At 35.5% G+C, this 22,106-nt stretch overlaps 3 protein-coding genes across 3 annotated transcripts; 2 read left to right on the forward strand and 1 right to left on the reverse strand.

The window, feature by feature from the left end:
- Positions 1–216: 216 nt before the first annotated feature.
- Positions 217–7,462, reverse strand: LOC140887622 (translation initiation factor IF-2, chloroplastic). Its single transcript, XM_073295005.1, has 13 exons — positions 7,235–7,462; positions 5,526–7,095; positions 5,404–5,436; positions 5,145–5,258; positions 4,826–4,975; positions 4,635–4,733; positions 4,489–4,551; positions 3,984–4,139; positions 3,841–3,906; positions 2,349–2,585; positions 1,538–1,813; positions 836–1,024; positions 217–739 (listed from the first exon to the last, which is right to left on the reverse strand). The coding sequence occupies exons 2-13, from the start codon at positions 7,002–7,004 to the stop codon at positions 578–580; spliced, it is 3,024 nt and encodes a 1,007-aa protein (XP_073151106.1). The 5' UTR covers positions 7,005–7,095; positions 7,235–7,462; the 3' UTR covers positions 217–577.
- Positions 7,463–16,333: 8,871 nt separating this feature from the next.
- Positions 16,334–17,358, forward strand: LOC140890012 (uncharacterized protein At2g29880-like). Its single transcript, XM_073297762.1, has 2 exons — positions 16,334–16,660; positions 16,756–17,358. The coding sequence occupies exons 1-2, from the start codon at positions 16,334–16,336 to the stop codon at positions 17,356–17,358; spliced, it is 930 nt and encodes a 309-aa protein (XP_073153863.1).
- Positions 17,359–17,851: 493 nt separating this feature from the next.
- On the forward strand, positions 17,852–19,122 carry LOC140890013 (uncharacterized). The gene is made up of 3 exons (XM_073297763.1): positions 17,852–18,134; positions 18,317–18,542; positions 18,968–19,122. Exons 1-3 carry the CDS (start codon positions 17,925–17,927, stop codon positions 19,120–19,122), a joined length of 591 nt encoding a protein of 196 aa, XP_073153864.1. The 5' UTR covers positions 17,852–17,924.
- The last annotated feature ends 2,984 nt before the right edge of the window (positions 19,123–22,106 follow it).

Here is a 22,106-nt window from a genome sequence, read left to right on the forward strand (position 1 = left end):
AACTTGGACAAATTTTTAAAACGCTTAGAACTAAACTGAGTACACCAACACTTCTGGGACAAAACACAACAAAAAAAAAAAAGAAAAGAAAAGGATCAAGATCAACATATAAGACTTCATCGGGTCTTTCCGAACCGTTTTAACCGGGCCAGGCTGATGTTTTTAACGTTGTGGGCTTAAGAAGTAAGCTAAAGTTTTTAAATCAAAAATATCCAATTTGGTCTTGAAAATGGGCTGAAGCCCAGCTCATTAATGCTTTTCTATTTCTGTTTTTTTGTTAATGGTATTTTACAAGTGTACCTCAACATATATCAATGCTGGTAACAACTTGATCCCACATCTAATTCACTCTTCATTTTTGCTGTGTATGTTACATTCGTGATTTACGGTTGAGATGTGTAAGCTCAACACAAATGCTATGAACAAAATGGAGCTCGATTTCTAACATATATTCAACTATTTACAAAGAAATAGCCTACACAATGGGGCCGAATCTCCAAAGTTTTGATGATACTCAGCATCACGACATTTTGTACCAGAAGGCGGCCTCGACAAAATATCCGCGGCCATATCGCCTTCACATTTGTATCCCTACTTCTTCGAGTGCAGCTGACATTGTGGCAGACGCCTCTTCGAGTGTTCTTTTCTTTTGCACGGTGGTAAATGCCTCCACGACGTCCCCCTCCTCCCAATCATCGAAGACATCGCTTCCGATACCGCATTCAAGACCAGCAGTTACCTGTCAGGATTTAAGGGGAACGGCCCACGGAAAAGTCGTGTCACATTAGCGTTGATGTATGAAAAAATTGGTAGAAGAATCAATCACACTACTAACCTCTTTTACTATCTCTTTGACCCTTCTCAAGGAACCTAGGACACCAACATGAACTTCTTTGCCTTTTCTTCGTACACGAATCCCACAATCTTTCACTAGTTTTCCATCCGTCACCATGCCTCCCGCAACACGGCCACTGCCACTAGTAAATACCGCCCTTATCTCTGCTGAACCAATCAGTACTTGCTCCTAAAGATATTAAAAAAGACGCGTGTTACTGCTTCTCAACGCACTGATAACGGGACATATAGAGATTTAGTGACAAAATTTTAGTGAAGAAATGAGCATCAGGAGCCACCAACGAGATATTCATGATCTGAACCGTCACAATCTAGCTACACGATGACACTTTAGCATGAGCTGAGGATCTTCCTAATGCAATTTCTAAAAGATCAGGCAAGTTCATTAATAAGTTACTTATCGATATTTCTACTTCAAACAAGTTTCAGTTTTGCATGTACATTGCTAATCCAGGAAACATGCCACAAATTGATTAAATAAAAAACAGAAACGCAAGAATCAAGATCCGTGTTTGTCACTCTCAAATTAAGTGTTGTCTGCACCTCAAATCAGATCAACCACCAAACAAGTCCATGGATTCACTAAATAACCAGCACATGCATTTTTCAACCGCAGATTTAATTCTAAACTCTCCAATAATATATAAAAAAATATATAAAACGAATCAAAACACATGCTTACCTCAACGAGATCCAGAAGCCCCTCCATTGCATTTCGCACGTCATCAATAAGTTCATATATAACTTTATAAAGCCGAATTTCAACACCTTTGTTATCTGCGTAGCTCTTCACTGAACCAGGTGTTTTGACATTGAAGCCAAAAATAATAGCTTTGCTTGCCACCGCCAAATCAACATCACTGGTACTCACATCCCCAGTAGCTTGCAGCAGGAACTTCAGAGTTATGTTTTCTTGAGGAAGCACTTGCAAAGCTTGCTTTACGGCCTCAATGGATCCCTGGTCAATATTAAATTTTTTAATCTTGTACACATTATCTGTATCACAAGTTTACTTGTAGATTCTATATTCATTCTCAATCTCGAAGACAATTAAAAAAAAATAGCATAAGATAATTTAGTACCATTAATCTCATTTCAGACTTGAAAAGCACATATATTATGTCTATCTTATTGCCTCTGAACAAAAATATCTGAGCTATAATATTTCCAGTTTATCGAGAAATTCATAGAACTGCATCCGCTTTTGCTTTCTTCACATAGAGAATTCATATCAATTGATTAAACATGTGAGAATGCTATCATACCTAAAAATAAATCTCTCGGGCGTATGCGTTCTTGTTCAATGCAATAGTAAACAGGTAGGATGAAGTGTAGCCCAAACTCTTTTTGAGATAATTACAAAATATTTAGTCCATTGGTGATTTAATATTACCAACAATAGGAGAATCAGTTTGGTCCGTCTAAAATAATTTGATTTTAGGTATCAGCAGGTATAAAAACAACTGCATGTCTAAGCATATTGATAACCCCACCTGAACATCAACCTTCAATATTATATTGAGTTGGTGCAGATCTAATCCAGCATTCTTCCCTGCTGAAACAGCAGATGCTAAAGAAGAAAGCGTGACCTTCCCATCTCCAGCTTTTTCTGTTATACGTTCATTTCGCAAATCCTCCGCTCGCAACTCTGCCTTTTCTCGAGCAATATCAAGAGATGCAACAACCTCAAACTCATCACCAGCTAAAGGAACATTGCTCAATCCAAGAACCTGTCAAAGTGTTAATACCAAATAAATTCAGTGGGGGGAAAACAAAGTTAATGCTTCATAGTGTTTTCAAGTGTTTTAGCCTTTTAAGAAATACAAATGTCATCTCATGAAAGAATTTATCAGCTTATTGATGACATCATATATATTTGTTTATTTTAATGGTATATAAATATTTTAAAATATAGAGTAAGTAGCTAAAATAACATGTAATAATATAGTATTTTTGGGGAACGAAGTTGAATCAAAAGTAATGATTATGCTTGGGGTCTGGGGATCTACAATTGAAAGAAAACAGAATTTAGGGAGATTGAGATTGTATTGGAATGTGATCTTCATTTTTATTTCCACAAACAAATCTCATTCCCTAAAACAAAATTACTCGTTCTCCTTTTCATAATCAAACTTTCACTAATTTTCGTACTTCCCGACATAATTATTAATCCTAACTAAACAATTTCATTCTTCCCCAACAACCTCGTACTATACAAAATATACTATTTTCACATTTTATTATAATTTTATTCAACCATTCTTGACATGGATTAGCACCTTTATAATAACTTTATTTCTCAAAATAAAAACAAACAAAACATTCTCCCAAAAATTCCCATAACTTTTTCCTCAAAACTCCCAAAATAAAACCAAATATCTTGGGTCTTGGCTTTATTTATGGAGAAAGGAACCATTTTCAAAAAAGTGCTTCAAAAATATCCAAGCTTCAAATATCAAAGACAGCAACTTGAGCAACAGTCATGGGATTGAAGTGATGGGAGGCAGGAAGCGGGGAGGGGTGGATTGAATTGAAGAGTGAATAAAATGTAGCAACTGGAATTGCCTTCATTTTTCTGATGGGGTGAGGGATTAAACAGGATTTCTGTTACTCAGTCAGGTAACAACAGCAGTCTGTTAAGAAACATTCGTTCGCAACGTAATGTTTCAACATTCAGGATAATGAAAATAAAGTTAGTTTAACAGCAAGCGTTTCCAACATCCGAATTGGCCGTGTCTGCAAAGCTTCTAAAATGTTAACTTTTCGCACCGAAGTGACACCATGTACCAAACAAAACCACCAAAAAATATATATATCATCTCACACATTGTATCACAAGTTGCAACAACCATTCAAGAACGTGAAATAACTTACTAAACACTCTTATAGTCATTTGGTGATTACAGTAAAAGATCATACACAATTATCCTATTTAACAAATAGGCAAAGATGTGACATCGAAAATAAACATAACTAACAACATACCTGTACTGGAATAGAAGGACCAGCTTCATCAACCTTTTTCCCCTGATCATCAAATATTGCCCGCACCTGAAATTTTCAAACAAGGAGATCTATCAGACAACAGTGGCAAACTAATACAAAACACTAAGGTTTCATGTACAAACCTTTCCAAACGCTTCGCCACAAACTACTGTATCTCCTCTTCTGAGTGTCCCGTTTTGCACAATAAAGGTAGCCACAGGTCCCTTGGATTTATCAAGACCTGCTTCAATCACTGTTCCTTTAGCACTCCTATCCGGATTAGCCTTCAGATCTTGCAACTTACACCAACATTGTATAGAAAATTCAGAGATAATGATATACAAATCTAAACAAATAATTCAAAATATGCTACATGTATTTTCCATGTTTAATCATCCACGCTCTCCAAGAACCAAGCACTAGAGTGAAGGTAAGTTTGAAGTTTGAACACATGGAATTGAATCACAATTATGTTTGGCATCTACCATGATTATAAGCATATTAACAGGTCCTCGTTACAGGAGCATATGTCAAATGGGTGGGACAGAAGGGGTAAATAATACAAACAAATGAACTAGATACATATGCTGAGAAGCTAAGAGCTAATGCTTAATACCATCATAAGCAAGAGAATAGAGTCTCAAGTACCTCAGCAACAAGCATGACAGTTTCCAGTAAATCGTCTACATTCTCTCCCTTAAGAGCACTTATCTGTGATGAATGATTGAGTATTAGCATCTACGCAAATCAATTTTTTAAGGCTCACACAGAACCCCAAGACTCTGTTTTGTCACCTTGATCATTGGAACGTCGCCACCCCACTCTTCAGGCATCAAACCAGCAGACGAAAGTTCTTGTAGAACTCGATCAGGATTAGCTCCATCCTTATCTATCTAGAATGAGGAGAAAGAAAATCAAAGGTTGTGGGAAACAAGAAAGTAATAAGGAAACTTATAATTATCAATGACCTTTAGTACTAATATACCTTATTTATAGCTACCACAATTGGCACCCCAGCCGCTTTGGCATGGGCAACAGCCTCACTTGTTTGAGGTCGGATTCCATCATCAGCTGCCACTACAATGATGGCAATGTCTGTCACTCTGGCTCCACGAGCTCTCATTGCTCCAAATGCCTACAGAAATATATTTGATTAATAAAATACAAGGTACACAACTACACATTAAAGCATTAAGCCTCGTTAAAGTGATCCAGTGGCACTCTTTTTTAGTGCATGTATCATATATTGAAGAACAAGAAAGGAAAACTGCAATAGGACCAGCATAAGACAGGGACAAGATTACCTCGTGTCCAGGAGTATCAAGAAAAACACATGTTTGTGGCTTGCCATCTATAGGTATTTGAACCTTATAAGCCCCAATTCCTTGTGTAATCCCACCAGCTTCAGATGCTGCCACCTACAATGTACAAAAGTTACTATTGAATTTCCTAGCAACTGTATCTCATAAAAGTAGAGCAAGTTCTTAAGCATGCATCAAATCCTCAGACTTTACAGTGATAGCCATATATAGCCATCAAAAAAATTTCACATTGCATGCCTACCTTGCTCTTCCGTATGTAATCCAAAAGTGTCGTCTGCACGAGAACAAACCTGTTAGATGGAGCTTGCAAGTTTCGAGATATCCATTCAAATACCAAAGAAACAAAATGATGTTGTTCCTAACCTTTCCATGATCAACATGACCCATTATGGTCAAAACAGGAGGTCGGTCTCTTAATTTGTCTATGTCATCTTCATCAAAAATCTCTTTCTTTTTTGCCATTTCTTCCACCCTCACAGGGATAGCATCAATGACTTCTACCTCATATTCTCTGCATAGCATCTTCACCATGTCTTTGCTCAGCTTCTGAACACCATCAGGTTTAATTCCTTTGGAGTAGAAATACCCAAGAATTTCACCTTCACTAATGACCAAGTTGTAGGCCAACTCGTCAATCAACATGCCATCTTCACCAACTTCCAACATCTCTGCCTTAACAGGAGCAGCATCTTGGGCTGCTCGGAGTCTAGCAGCTTTTCGACTTGCTTTACTCCATTTTCTTCCTTTTCTCAAAGTGGCAGCCCCAGGAATGGAAACATTGAGTTCTGATGCATCCTCATCAAGAATTTCATTGTCATCTTCAACCATGCGTCTTCGAGGCCCTTCGGACGTGCCACTTTTTTTTCGAAATTCATCCCTAAATTTTCCAGGTACAGGGCTCTTCCCTGGCTTTGGAGGGGCTAAAACAGCTTGAGCAATCACAGGATCAACCACAGGTTTCTTAGACGCAAATTTGTCTATTAAAATTGGTTTGCGCTCTTTCATCTTCGCGCCTGTATCAGATTCATCAGAAACAGGAGATTTGGCAGCTGCATTAATATCCTTCAAGACAACGGGTTTCTTGAGAAAAGGCGGGGGAGCTACAGAGGGTTTTGTCTGTAACTTTGGCTGAACTTTCTGAGGAGGCTGGGGTACCCTAGGTGGAGAAACAGGCTGAGATGCAATCACCTCTCCTCCACCTATTTTAGGTTCCTGTTTCGGAGGTTCCTTCACAACCTTTTGCACATTAGTCACTGGATTACCCTTCCTCCAAACACTCTTCACAGTCTTATACTTGATATCTGAATTTTCCATCTCATTAACCAGTTTGCCGTTTTTTTGCTTAGATATTTCATTCTTAGACTGATTATTCATTGGCATATTCACCTTCTTGCCAGTCTCTAGCTTTTCTGCCTTCTCCAACACCTCCCCTAGAGACTCGATCATCTTACTTCTCTCATCGTCATTTACATTCTTATTGCCCAAACCTTCTCGAAGTGTGGGCTCAGCCCAAGACATACTCTGGAGGGGTTCAATTCCCGATCCCGATTTCAAAACCGGCCTAGGGGCCGCCCTCAGAAAGGTCTCATTGCCTTTGTCTTTACCATCTCCGTACGTGGAATCAAGAGATACCGAAGTACCTTGTTCTGAAACGTAATTAGTAGTTAAAGAAAATCTACAAACACCAGCATACCTCCATCTCTTGCCAATCCAAAACCTTCTACAACTACAAATATTCCTTTGAAGAGATACCCTCCTAACTAAACAAACAGAGCCATCTAAATTACCAAAAGCATTCATCTTCACGCTTCCCAAATTCGCCAGGGAAGCTAAAGAAGCCATTATCAAAACTTATGCACCATTAACCATCCACAGCCAACTCTTTCTGTGTCAATCACCACTTGAACACAAGCCAATGAAATCTTCCAACACGCTACAAAAAGAAAAAAAAAAGGTAAAAAGATTCAAACTTTATATCAGACCTCCACACTCCGCTCACCAATATCGTTCAGCCCGGCAAAGAAAATCCAGCAATTGGTGAAACCCAGTTTAGAGAGGCGTAGATTACATACGCTGAGTCAAAGAAATTGACAGTGTATCCCTGCGACCTATGGAGTGAGTAGCTTCAAATGTTTGCTTCTGGCAACAGTAATTTCACGAGATAGGCAAATAGCAAGGGAACAGAGATGGGTTGGGTTGTGCTTGTGTGGCTATTTCTTCGCCTGTCAAATTGTTACAAATTTGCATGATAAGGCTTTGGCTGAGATTTCCCGATTTTTGCTTTTCTTTCTCACATTTTTTTTTCTTTTCCTTGGACATTTCTCTATTTTTCTTTTATCCTTAAATTTGCCGTCATCTATTATTACAACATTTTCCAATACCACATGATTTTCTCATTTACGTGTCCCCAGTCAAATGTGATTGATATTCTTTGTTTGTGGATATGATAATTTTCATTAGATTAGAGAACATAAATGTGTCCATAATAATAATCGACAAAATACCGAATAAACTCTGAAAACTTGTGTGGTGTGGTGTGGTGTGGTGTTGTGTTGTGTTGTGTTGTGTGGTGTATTAGGCCATCTCCAATGCAATACACCGGTGTTGCATTTTATACTCCAACTCAATGCTATTTTCAACGCCAGGTTGGAGTAAGGCAACAGAGTGCAACACTGTTGTTCAACGCTATCCTTTTTTTTCTTTTTTTTTTTGTTTCTAATTAATTCTTTAAGTATTGAAATAAATAAAATTAAAATTCATAAAATAAATAATAACTTTAAATATTTTAATAAATAAAATTAAATATTTTAAAATTTTAAAATAATTCTTAAAATATATGTAATTAAAAATTTTAATTCATTAATATTTTTATATAGAAATTATTATTTTAGATATTATTGATATTTTAATTATTGTGTTTAAAAATATTTTGTGGAATAAATTAATTGTGAATAAAATAATAAAAAATATTTCGAGAATATTCTTTTTAGGGTAAAGTTTAGAGTTATTGGGTTGGAGATGAGTGTTGTATTTGGCGTATGAATTACATTATTTTGAAGTTAGTGTTGCACTAAAATAGCGTAATGGGTTGGAGATGACCTAAGGGCGTGTAGAACTTGCCTCCAAACTTCTGCAACGTTCTTAGGATCATTCTTTGTAATATTTCTTTAAGGTGTATCAAAATTAATGAGTTGTAACTTTTTTTAGTTCCCTCGATCAATATATGTGACAAATTTTATTTGATAATACACAAATTTTGAAAATGGTGTAAATGCATCGATGATGGGGTCGTATGGGTATGGTTAAGATTAGATCTAAAATATATGGTTTTAATATTAAAAATTACTTTCTTCTAAGTTTTGGGGATGATTTGTTTTAATTTGGGCAAACCAAGCCTTCGCAATTTCCGAGTTTCTCTTGTCTATGGCTTGTTCTCCTTGGGATAGGATAAGTGGATTAATTCCTTCCCATAAAAACGTACTTGAGAGTTTCACACCTCATACTGCTCAATTCTTTTGGCGTCGTGTTATGATATCTAATGGATGATATTTCGCATCGATTTATCTCATTTGTTGGGTTAACAAAGAGGTTCTTTAAAGTCAGTCATGTAAGTCATCTATATTTGAGACTTATAGGTGTTTTAAATGGATTGAGAAATTATTGTTTTTCAAATAAAACAATCATAGATCTATGTGTGCAAATTATTCTCATTATGTCATTGTATTTTGTGTGAACTGTTATAATCCTGAAAAAACCCACAAAAATATTTTGTCTAAAAGCCTTTTAAAAAACACAATCTTTGACATTAACTTCACCAGTTTGAGTTTTTTTTTTTAATCCATTCAGTGAGAACGGACTCTTAAGACTCTTAATCCCAATGGGTTAATACGCTCGTGTCTCAAATATATGAACCAGCCAACATATCATTGGGCTTTTTTGTAGCTTGGTTGGTCGCATGCAATTAATATAAGTACACCCGTTGTATGGCATATCACAAGATTCCATCAAAGGTTTTAACAAATCCAATGACCAATTCTCCGCATGATATCATATTCAATAATGCACAAAAGTTCATTGCAATACCAGATGGGTGTCGTTAGTAAATTAATAGCTTGCATTCGACGAGTGAAATAACTCAATAAACAACATAGTATATATGCATTAAATATTTAAGTCATAATTAACATGACCTTGAAGATTCTAATATCTGTTTGATAATATTATACATACGAATCAAGCAAAGGAATTAATGACGCAAGATGAATCGTTTGAAAAGGATTTGAGTTTGATCATGTATTTTCTATTATGAATGATGTGGATAAATTTACAATCACTGCCATTATTTCGGGAAAAAAATGGTTGAGCATGGTGTTACATATTTAATTTCATGTATCACAATCAGACGCACAAAGAACGGATTCACCAATTCCAACTCACCTAGTTGTTTTTCTTTTCAATTAAATACAAGGGATAAAAAATGTTACTGATGGTTCATCAAAAATTAAGGTCGCGTGGAATAAAAAAATAAAATATGAAGAAGAAACAATATGATACTTATTTACAATAGTTTAAACAATGAGATCAGAACGTAGGACAATAAAATTTTGCCATGTTGAAGTAGATATCTATTGACAAGCAACAAAGCAATCAGATGAAACTAGGACGTACACAAAATTGTAGAAATTAATGAGAGAATAATGATTTTCATATATCTCAAGAATAATTACATAAGATGTTTATATACAACAATAAAAACTAAATAAATACAAAGAATAAAAGATTATAAGATAAAAGGAAACATAATATACAATATATTTCAATAAGTTTCCTTAAGATGGTGAACTCATAGAGACACCAATCTTGGAACATAGTAGATGCAGACGAGAACCAAAGAGCGATTTTGTTAAGGCATCAGCCAGCTGGTCAGAGGATGAGACATGAAAAACACGAACTTTGTGGCTCTGAACCAGCTCACGTACAAAATGATAATCCAAAGCAACGTGCTTCATGCGAGAATGAAACACAGGATTTGCACATAAATAGGTAGCACCGATGTTGTCATCACAATAGATAGGAACCTGAGAGGACGCACGAACAACACCAAGTTCAGCAAGAAGAGATCCAACCCATTGCACCTCCGCACCAGCAGAGACGACAACACGATACTCAGCTTCCGTAGAGCATCGAGCAACAGAGCCCTGCTTTTTAGAACTCCAGGAAATAGGATTGGGATCGAGAAACACAATATAAGCACCAGTGTACGTGCGATCATCCACATCACTAGCCCAGTCCACATCACAGTAAGAATGGAGTGATAGAGAATTGTGACGCTGGAGAAGAATACCATAGGTACGCGTACCATTGAGGTAGCGCAGGAGCCACTTGACCGCCCCCAATGCACAGAGGATGGAGAGTGCATAAACTGAGACAACTTGTTCACAACAAAAGCAATATCCGGGCGAGTAAACGAGAGATACTGTAAACTACCAACCGTCTGACGATACACATTGGCATCGGCAGGGGGCGAGCCATCAGACTGGTGGAGCGCAGGGGATGAATCCATATGAGTCTGTGCCGGCTTTGAGTCTGCCATGTTAGCTCGTGTAAGGATATCAAGCAGATACTTTTTCTGAGAGAGACGGGGGCCCCTGAGTAGGAATCCACTTCAACACCAATAAAATAAGACAAGGAGCCAAGATCCTTGACAGAGAACCGATGGCTTAACTGATCAATGAAGTTCTGGATGGCGTCATAATTATTTCCTGTGAGAATCAAGTAAAAAATACCGTGCAAACCAAGAAATTCTTTGAGGGCCAGGAATTCACCACTATTGTCGGTGTATAAGGTGATAAAAGGACGATTAAACCATTTTTCGACGAGAGATTTAAAACATCGAAATACAGAAAGAACATCTGATTTTCATTTTATGGGATAAAGCCATATATATTTACTGTAATGGTCAACAAATATAACATAGTATTTATAACCATCACAGGAAAGAACTGGCGAAGTCCAAACATCAAAAAAAATTAAATCAAGTGGAAATTGCGAAGAAAGAGATGAGTCATGAAAGGGTAATTTATGACTTTTATTGCACTGACAGGAATTACAATTAAATTGACGCAACGGGGAACTAAAATATGATAATGACTTAGACACAACTAACTGACGTAAGACTCGATCAGACGGGTGACCAAGATGACTGTGCCGGACAGGCAAGGACACGACAGAGGACGAGAATGCCAGTGGTGGAGAAGGCGTGGATGCAAACCAGGAGTAAAAATCTCCCTTAAGTGGACCCTGATGGAGAATGACCCCGGTTTGAGGATCCTTCACCTGAAAGGCAGTGAAAGAGAAAACAACAATAAGATCATTAGATTTTCAAAGTTGAGATACAGATAAAAGTTACTTATTAATGGAGGGTACACAAAAGGCATGTGGGAACTTCAAGGAACATGAAGTAAAGGGCGGTAAGAGATAACATGTGTGAGTGATGGAAAGGCCAACGCCATCAGCAACAAACCATCAGAGCCAACATAGGGATCATGCATGGAGAGATTGGCAAGATCAGACGCCACATGGTGAGTGGCACCAGAATCAAGGATCCAGTCAGATGGAGAGGATGGGGTAAGCGTGTAGGCATCAGCATGGGAGGCACGCGGCCCTGGGTGAGGCGCATGCGTAGGTGCAGAAGCTGGTAGATACTGAAAATTTGGACAGCAGCGGGCAGATTGGCCCTGATGACTGTAGAGCTGGCAGTGCCCGAGATACGGGCGCGGCGCATGCTGACCAGAAGCCGACTGGTTGGGATTCAACTGTGGCCGAGAGGGCCAGGATCCAGGATGACAGCTAACAGCAGTGGGTTGCGGGATGGTGACAGACGGCAGACGACGGTAGGAGCCGTTAGAACGGGCGGAGGATAGTGTCGTGGCTGAAACGGGGACTGTAGCATCCCGTGAGCAGTAAGATGAGCTTCATGATTGAGAAGTTTTTAATGTAACTCCTCAAACGAGATTGCAGTGTCCCGCGCCTAGATGGCATTGGCGAGTTCCTTGTAGTCATCATCCAGACCATAGAGAACCTTGATGGTAAGGTCCTCAATATCAAGATGTGCATTCATGAGAGCGAGTTCATCAGCTTTGGATTTGATGAACTGCATAAATTCAGTAATGGACTGAGAGTCCTTTACCGGATTTCAAAGTTGCGTCTTGAGTTGAGTGATGCGACCACGAGAGGTCTTACCATAGGTGAGGGCAAGAGTGTTCCAAGCGGCAGCAGAGGTGGTGGCAGTTGCAATAAACGTAATCAATGAAGGAGACAACGATCCAATGGTGATATTCAGGATCAACTGGTCTTGGCGGATCCAGAAGGTATACTCAGGATTGAGAGAGTGAGTGGCAGCGACGACGGTCGTGGCGGCGGTGGTGATGGTATTGGCCGGACAAGGGTGAGAACCATCAATAAATCCAAGGAGATCATGACCTGTAAGGAGGGTCGTGAACTGTAGTCGCCAAGAGAGGTAGTTCAAAGAAGTGAGCTTCAAGGGTGCATGGGCAGCAACATTGAAGGAGATTGGATAAGAAACAATGTCGGTGGCAGGCTGGCAGCCATTGAGTTGATCGAAAAAAAAGAAGAAGATTTTTTGGTGACGGGATAGCGACGACGGCGGTGGATGGGGGCTAGGGTTACAATTTATTGGCGTAGGCTGTGGGCTCTTGATACCACGTAGAAACTAATGAGAGAATAATGATTTTCATATATCTCAAGAATGATTACATATGATGTTTATATACAACAATAAAGACTAAATAAATACAAAGAATAAAAGATTACAATATAAAAGAAAACATAATATACAATAAATATACAATATATTCCAATAAAAATGAAAGAGAAAAAATAGAAATTAAGGGGGCGAGGGGGGATGAAGTTTAGAGAATGAGAATGAGATATATATCATGACAATACACAAGTTTTAATACCTGATTTGAGCTCTATTGAAGATCATCTACATGTGCAAATCTAGTTAGAGCAGACCAAAATTTTGCGAAAAAATTGAAGAGATAGAACGTGAAAAAATAATATCAATTTCAAAATTTTGCCGACTTGCCAAATTTTTAGAAGTTTTTTTTATATTTTAATTTATGTTTGTTGCATTGATATCGTTTGATGTTTTATTTTCATCAAATTGCATTTGAAATTATAAAATTATCATTACACTTAATTTGGAAAAAAAAATTTCAAAAATGCATTTAGGATAGTTTTGTAATTTTAAATGTACTTTGTAACTCAATATGTAAGTCTCATTGTACATGTAGCATGATTCATTTAATTTATGTTATATTGTATTCATACCGTGTGATGTTTCTATTTTATATTGTATTAATATCATTTGTGTTTGAATAAAGAATTTCATAAATTAATTAGTTTATTTTTAATAATAATAAATATAATTACCTATGTTGGGTGAAGCGTGTATGTGCAAGAGTAGTACTAAGATGAGTGACCTCCTCGAAGGAATATGAGGCATCACCAGCAGTAAGACGCGCTTCTCCTTGGACTCATGGGCTCAACCAGTGTTTACAGAACCGGATCGGATCGGCAGGTTCAACCGGGAACCGGTGGCCGGACCGGTCCGAACATATGATAAAACCCAAAAAAATGGTTAAACCGAATAAAACGAAATCGAACCGGTAAAACCGACCAAAACCGGAAAACCGGCCGGTTTGTAATAACCGGCCGGTTTTTATATTTTTTAAAAAAAACTAAAAGAAATGTAGGGTTTTTTTGCAGCCGCCGTCTTCTTTCTCTCTTTCTATTTACTTTTTCAATTTTTTCTATTTTCTCTCAATCTCCAACTGTGAAAGACCGCCACTTTCGCCCAATTTTCGTAACTTACCTTGGAAATCGAAAACCCAAATTGCAAATAGCAGAGATCTCACCTTAACGCAATGCTTTGTAAAAAAAAATTGTTAGCTCAATCCCACAAAACTTTGATCCCACAGCGTGCAAAACAGAAATACAAGGAAATAATAATCCATAAAATACAATAATAATTTTTGAAAAATCGTATAAAAGGGAAAAAAGAGGCCTGAAGTCTCGGTTGTGGATTGGAGATATGAAGAATGAAGGAGAGAATCAATTTTATTTTTTTTTGAGAATCGAGAGAATCAAACATAAATTTGGACAACCCATTTCTGATGGTGACATATAATACTAAAAGCTATAAAGTAATTAATAATAAATATATTAAAATTTTATTTATTATATAAAATGAATATAATATTAATTTTTATTAATTTGGTTGAACCGTCCGGTTGAACCGGTTGAATCGTTTTTAGTGGTCGATCGGTTCGATCACCGGTCTGGTTATAAAAACACTGGGCTCAACAACCCAACTCATATGCGTTGCCACGAGTATAAGGAAATAAAGTTGCGTTTTGGCCAACACTTATAGTTTTTGGCCTAGTGATAAGTGTTTGATCGTAACAACCTCAAATCTTGTTTTTTAATTGATTTTATATATGAAATAGTAAATATATTTAATATTTTTAAAAGTATAAATATTATTATTTTTAAAATAAAAATTTATTCATTTTTATATTTATTTATGTAATAATAAAATAATAATATTTTTTTAAAATTGAAAAAATAAAAGAAAAAATAATTAGATAACACATCTAAGTGTTGTGTCAAATTTGCAGGGGTGTATTCAATGTTGGAAATTTAATTACTTTTAATGACTTTTATGGATTTTGAAAATCCAGAGGTATTCAACTTTGACTTTTGTAAACTCTATAAAAATTTAGTGGTATCCAAATTAGATTTTTGTAAAGTTATTAAAAGTCCAGAGGTATTCAAACTTGACTTTTAAAAACTCAATGAAAGTCTACAAGTATCCAAATTTTCCATAGATTTTCCAAGATTTTTGTAGATTTCTATATGTACAAAACTTAAAACACTAGGTACAACAATAAAAAATAAAACATTCTCCCCAGTCCACCCTAAAGATTTTCGCAGACTTCTAACTCACAAATTTCTATCATATCTCTTGTGAAAGCGGCGCTTTTCTTCTTTGTGAAAATCAACAAGGGTCTCCTCTCTTTCAAGGTATGTTTCCTCTAGAATCCTTTTATTTGTTAAATTTTTTGTTGTATAAATTGAATTCTGTATTGTTAATTGGTGCGTGTGTTGTTGGGACATGTGTCCCTTAAAAATTTTCTTTTTTCTTTTTGATCTGGACACTTATGTAGGTTTTGATGTTAAGTATTATGTAAATAAAATAATAATTTGATTAATTTTAGCTTAATATAGTGTACGTTAGGTTGTTTATTGCAAGAAATTTAGTACTTAGCGGTGTGGACAATTTTTGTACGCTATTACATGTTCAATCTTGCTTGATTATGGGAAATTAAATTCAGGATTTTTATATGATCGTGTTTTCTGTTATGTGATATCAGTTTCTGTGTAGCATAAAATTTTGTTTTTTTTTTGGCCTTTTGGGAATGAAGTTTCTGATTTTTTGAAATTTTTCCTCCTCACTGGTTCTCGACTCTGATTTCCCTATTCTCTTCTTTCATTTTATTTTTCCTTTTGTTTGTTTTATTTGGGTTTTCACTCTTTTTTTCATATTATATTTTCTTGCTCCGTTTTTTATTGTTCATCACTATATTGCGGTCATGTGAAAACAAACTGTTAGTTTTCTATTATTTGTATTTGAAATCCGATGTTGTCATTTCTTATGGCACCCCCTCGTAAGGAACATGATGAAAAGTATTCCAATGTGTTGAGGACCAACTTTAGGAGGGTAACAACCACACCTTTGGTATTTGATTGACCCAAAGCCACTTTCATAACATTAATTCCGACCCTTAATGATCATAAATACAAGAAGATGTGCAATAAAAAATGAGAAGATGTGCAATAAAAAATAAGGTCGTTTGACTCGTATTGTTCTCTACATGCATTTTCTAATTGGGCTTTAAAGTTGAATGCATATTCACCATTAATTATTGTAATGGTGAAAGAAATTTTGTGATGTTATTGATGTTTGAGAGTAGACTGATCAGATAGACTTTGCAAAATGTGAATTGATATTATTTCTATGATTGAGATAATTATTTATTTTATATTTATTTTTTTATCTTGTGCATACTCAAGTCACATTATCAATGGGAGATTCTCAAGCAAAATATAATGTGTGGACCGCCGAAGAGAGCAATGAATTGCTAAAAATCATGGTTGATGCTGCCATGCGAGGATGGCGCGATAAGAATGGAGTATTTAGCAAAAAAACCGTAGAAACAAAAATACTTCCTGCATTGAATGACAAGCTTGGGTGTGGAAAAACTATGACACAATATCAAAGTCGTTTGAAGTGGTTCAAACAAAGATACGCTAGTTATTCTAAGCTTATGCGTCATAACTCTGGTTTTGGATGGGACCCTGTGACAAAAAAATTCACGGCTAATGATGAAGTATGGGATGATTATTTCAAGGTGAGAGTCTTCGAGTTTGAAAAGTAAAATTTATATTTACAGTTATAATTAAACTAGCTTTAACACTAAATGTTATTTTTTTTCCTCTTTATCAGTCTCATCCTAGACATGAATACTATCGGACAGACACTTTTGAGGATTATGAAGAATTGAGAATTGTTGTTGGCAATGGCACTGCTACAGGAAAACACTCAAATGGATCAGGAGATGACAATGAATCAAGAACAGTTGAGATAGAAGAAAATAGGGGAACTAGTTTATTAGATGATTATGTGTATGATCACAATACTGGTGAATATTTCGTGCAAGGCGACAGACAAGAATCTTTATATCAGCCTCCATTTCTCGAGGACTCTGTTTCACCATTACCTTCTCATCCCATAAGTTTAGAGGTTCCACCAACAAGTAAGAAACGAGATAGGACTGATTTTGAAGGAAAATCAACCACATGCAAGAGTATTAACCCAAATGTTATGCACGAGTTCTCCCACAGTCTTGAGAAGGTAGTTTCTAAGATAGAATCAATAGGAAATGCAGGTGACACTTGTTGGGATGCTATCAAGGAGGTCCCAAATTTGGATAATCGTACTCGATACAAGGTTCTTGATTTACTTAATACCAGATCAAAAAAGATGGATTTCATAAAAATGACAGTTGAAGAGCGTTCGGGATGGATAGAGTATAAATTGGAAGAATAAGTACGTTTTGAAACATGATTAATATTGAGTTACACCGTGTTATTCTTGTTTGAATTGTTTTTAAATTATTGATTTAGTTGCAAACTCTTGAATTTTGGTTTATTTATATAATTTTTTAGTTGTTTCTTGAATACATCATGTTTGATATATAAGAATGGTTTTTTCATAAATTTATAGTTTTTTTTCATTTGAATTTGTTGTTTGATATCAGGTATTTTATTTAAATGTCAAATATGAATGTGAATGAGGTAGAAGAGCAAATGGAAGAAGAAGAATTCGAAGAAGAATTACATGAAACTATTGGGTATTTGTTGATGGAAGTTCGTGGTAACCTCTATACGTTTACTAAACATATATCTACCATGCATTGTGAATGTGTCCATCGCCCTTTAAATAGACGACCAATAACTTCAAGGGGGGATAATTATATTCATAAAATATTAAAAGAAGATCCAACAAATTTTCGAGAAATTTATAGAATGTATCCCGATGTATTTTTAAAATTGAGCAACATCCTTAGAGAGAAAACACATTTGCAAGACACAAGATACATTTGTGTTGAAGAAATGCTTGCTGTGTTTTTACTCGTGGTCGGTCATAATACTCGATACTGCTTGATTCGTAAAACATTTGATCGTTCACACTACAATACAAGCCAAAACTTCAACAAGGTGTTGAAAGCATTACATAGCATTGTAGCAGATATGATGGTTAAACCTGGAGCTGCAGTGCCAGAAAAAATAAGAGAGAGTACAAGATTTTATCCTTACTTCAAAGTACGTAAGTAATGAAATTATTTGCGTTGTTATTGTTGTTGTTGTTCTTATTATTATTATTATTATTATTATTATTATTATTATTATTATTATTATTATTATTATTATTATTCTTGTTGTTGTTGTTGTTGTTGTTGTTGTTATTGTTGTTATTGTTATTGTTCTTGTTGTTGTTATTGTAGGATTGCATCGGAGCTATTGATGGTACTCATATTCCAGCCACGGTGTTTGGTCGTGATACTAACAGTTATCGTAATCGTCATGGGACGATTTCTCAAAATGTTTTGGCAGCGTGTAATTTTGATTTAGAATTCATATATGTGCTCAGTGGATGGGAGAGATCTGCACATGATTCAAGCGTATTGACAGATGCTTTATCAAGAAATAATGGGCTCAAAGTGCCACAAGGTACTTTTTAAAATAATGTTTCTAGTTTATTTATATTTTTCAAGATTATATATTATATGCATTATTCACTTGATCCTATAAATATGGGTTGACAGGTAAATTCTTTTTAGTGGATGGTGGATATCCAAATCGACGTCAATTTTTGGCTCCTTTTCGTGGTGTGCGTTATCATCTCCAAGAATTCACTGGCCAAGGTCGTCACCCTGAAGATGCAAAAGAGTTGTTCAATCTTCGTCATGCTTCTTTGAGGAACGTAATAGAGAGGATCTTTGGCATATTTAAATCACGATTCAAAATATTCAAAACAGCTCCTCCGTTTCACTTTAAAACACAGACGGATCTTGTATTGGCATGTGCTGGATTACACAATTTTCTTCGCAGGGAGTGTCGTTCTGATGAATTTCCAGTTGAAACTGAGACTGAAGTTCTACCATCTTCATCAGAACAAGTTTACGAAGATGGAAATTTTGATCAATTATTTGACACACAAGAACAACAGCGGGCAAATGCTAATGCGTGGAGAGATGCTATAGCAAATCAAATGTGGAGCGATGTTGAACATGTTGTCAATATCAATTAGAATTTTTTTTAAATAAAATTTGTTGAAATTTTGTTAAAGTTATCATACTATTTTTATTTTTTAAGCTAATTTTGATTTAAAAAAATTATATTATATTTTATTAAAAAATATTCATTAATTAATAAATTACGTTTATTAATACTTTTTAGGAAAATATTGAAATGAGTTGTGAATTGATTGATTATTTGTTAAAATGTTAAATGAATTTTATTTACGTTGATAATAAAAAAATTATTTTAATGAAGATATTATATATATAAAATAATTCAAAGATATATTAGTTGATCATTAAAGTAGATAATTGATTTCACGTAATTAAATGAAAAGGTCAAAAAATGTCTACAAAAGTCGTACAAGAAGTCTACTGGAATCCATGGAATTCTGTTTGGAATCCATGGAATTCTGTTTAGAAATCTGTGAGAATCTACAAAAGTCTATCAACTCCATAAAAGTCTATTATTAAAAAAAGTCACTGGAAGTCATTAAATCTCTGAATTGAATACACCCCACTTGGTGCAACACAACAATTGTGCACTAATTTGACACAAGAAATAACGTTGTCTTGGAGGGAGTCTTTTGCTTCAAAATGGTGTGAAACCCCAAAATGAATCATTCATAATCCATTGAAGAAATGTCTTAGTTTTGGCAAGGAATGTATTGTTCCTGTAACGCCCCAAATTTGACGACTATCCTCACTATATCAAGACGATATTTTTCAGTGTGTTTATGTCATTACTCACACGCACCTTGAGAAACTTCTCAGGGGGTCACCAATCATATAATTGCCCCAAGTCAAGCACGTTTAACTTTGGAATTTTTATGTGATGAGTTCCCAAAAAGAAGATGCAATCATGAACCTTCCTGATATGAGTAATACATGTCAAATCTTTTAAGTCATCATTAATTGTGTAGTCACATACATACACAGTCTCATAATCATTCTCATTCTGGTACATGATCGGTTCATTCATGTCTTCGTTTGCCTAGAAGTCTGTCAATAGTCGCTCATTGTAAGGCCCGAAAATATTAAATTATTAATTATGAAATTTGAGAATTAAATTTCATATTAAGGGCTTATATTGATTTGAGAAGTTATGGAAATGATAGATTTAATTTCCGAGCCGAAAATATTTAATTTGAGAATTATGGATTGGGAGAATTAAATTCCGAGAATTCTTAAATTAAAAGAATAAATATTCGATTTGAATAGTTATGGAATTTGAGATTAAATTCCATATTTCGGAAATTAAAGAAGATGTATTTTGAAGATGAAACCCGACCAGGGGTTGATTTGAAAATATCGAAGATTCGAGGGCTAAAGTGCAAAAGGCCGGGATTATTGATTTAATCCGCATTTATTTACTTTTAATCCGAGTATATTTAATTTGGGAATATTTAGAGTTTCTATTGTAATTCTAATATTCTTAAATTATTTTGGATTGAATTTGAATTAAAAATAAGGTCGAGGACTAAATTGCAATTAATAAAGAATTGAGGGGCCAATATGCAATTTCCTTGAAAGTTGCCTTAAAAACATTTAAGGCTTGTAAATATCAGAATTCTTCATCTTATCTGAAGAGAAAAACCGAGAGTGAAGGAGAAAAAAGGCTCCAAACCATTTCCAACAATTAAAACTTTGATATCTTTTGATCCGCTCGTCCGATTTCAATTTCGAAAGATGTTCTGGAATCTTTGCGACGAGGGCTTCGATTTGATGTAAGTATTTTGTTCTCTCGGCATGTTTTGAAGAACGAAATATGGCAGAGATCAGATTATGAAACTATGTTGTGTTTTTGATTCGTATGCCGTTCGATATCGCAGTCGGATTGGAAATGAATTAAGAAACGAACTTGTCATGGTTTCAGCATGTTTTTGACGTGTTAACATGTGATTATAGCTGCTAATACGATGAATTGAATGATGGATTCAGCTGATATAAGTGATACGAATGATTGAGTTGATTAGAAATGAATTCGATACCGAGTCGGTTCTCGATTTTCAATCGCTACGCCGCCGGTTGATGTTTTGACTTCGTTTTGATAGCCTATAACTGAGTTGAGATAGTTGTTTAGGTGTTATGAATGTTATGGCATTTTTATTTCTCGATTTCAGTTGAGTTTCGAAGGCTAACGATTCAAGACTCCGAGTTATATCGAATAAGAAGAAGTTGAAGTTTGAAATGATGTTGATTGAATCTATATTGATGATTTTGATTCAATTCTGAAATGATTGAATAGAATGAGGTTTGATATACATGTTTTGATGATATGTTTCAGAGTTTAATAGGAGACTATTGACTCAAGAACCTCAACTTGAAACCAAAGAAGAAATGATCAAGATGGAAGCGAATGTGAGTGAAGATGATTGAATGATTGAATGATCAGATTCATATAGGATTTGTGGTACTTCCTATCCAGATGTGGAACATCGTCAACTCGAGAATGAAAGGTATAATGACGACATCGCGAGTCAGGGACTGTGAAACTCAAGAATGGCTATTCTTGAGTTATCCCGAACAAATCACATACTTGTTTAAGTATTTGTTCTTGAGGTAGAACTTATGTTATTGTTGATCCATCACAGGTAGTGGATCTTTATTGCTTTTTATATGATTGTATATTGAATTGATTCTATGCCAAGGTTGCGGTTAACTTTATTTTCTAGCCCGAAATGGCTACGATAGATGGATATCCATATCAAGATCGGATACGAATCTTGATGGCAACGAAGTGATAAGAATCAATTCTTGAGATAAGCGCGCTATATAAATTGAGTTTTGATTTGAAGTTTGAGTCGATATATGCGTTATCTTTACTCTATTCTTGAGTTGATATGTTTAGAGTTGATATGAATTTATTTAACGCATTTATATGTACTGAGAATGATTTCTCACCGGAGTTTATTCGGTTGTTGCTTTGTTTTGTATGTGTGCATTGCAATAGGAGGGGCAGGAGCTTGGTTGAGATGACATTGATAGCTCGAGT

Source organism: Henckelia pumila, chromosome 3, assembly GCF_033568475.1.
Source record: "Henckelia pumila isolate YLH828 chromosome 3, ASM3356847v2, whole genome shotgun sequence".
In the NCBI taxonomy this organism is placed as follows: Eukaryota; Viridiplantae; Streptophyta; class Magnoliopsida; order Lamiales; family Gesneriaceae; genus Henckelia; species Henckelia pumila.

Coding starts and splice junctions, on each gene's coding strand:
- LOC140887622 (XM_073295005.1), bottom strand. CDS start 7,004: ATGGCTTCTTTAGCTTCCCTGGCGAATTTGGGAAGCGTGAAGATGAAT. Junction 4,976..5,144: donor TTGATACTCCTGGACACGAG/GTAATCTTGTCC, acceptor ATATTTCTGTAG/GCATTTGGAGCAATGAGAGC. Junction 1,025..1,537: donor GGCTTCTGGATCTCGTTGAG/GTAAGCATGTGT, acceptor TAATATCTTTAG/GAGCAAGTACTGATTGGTTC.
- LOC140890012 (XM_073297762.1), top strand. CDS start 16,334: ATGGGAGATTCTCAAGCAAAATATAATGTGTGGACCGCCGAAGAGAGC. Junction 16,661..16,755: donor TATGGGATGATTATTTCAAG/GTGAGAGTCTTC, acceptor CCTCTTTATCAG/TCTCATCCTAGACATGAATA.
- LOC140890013 (XM_073297763.1), top strand. CDS start 17,925: ATGCTTGCTGTGTTTTTACTCGTGGTCGGTCATAATACTCGATACTGC. Junction 18,135..18,316: donor GATTTTATCCTTACTTCAAA/GTACGTAAGTAA, acceptor TTGTTATTGTAG/GATTGCATCGGAGCTATTGA. Junction 18,543..18,967: donor TGGGCTCAAAGTGCCACAAG/GTACTTTTTAAA, acceptor CTGAGACTGAAG/TTCTACCATCTTCATCAGAA.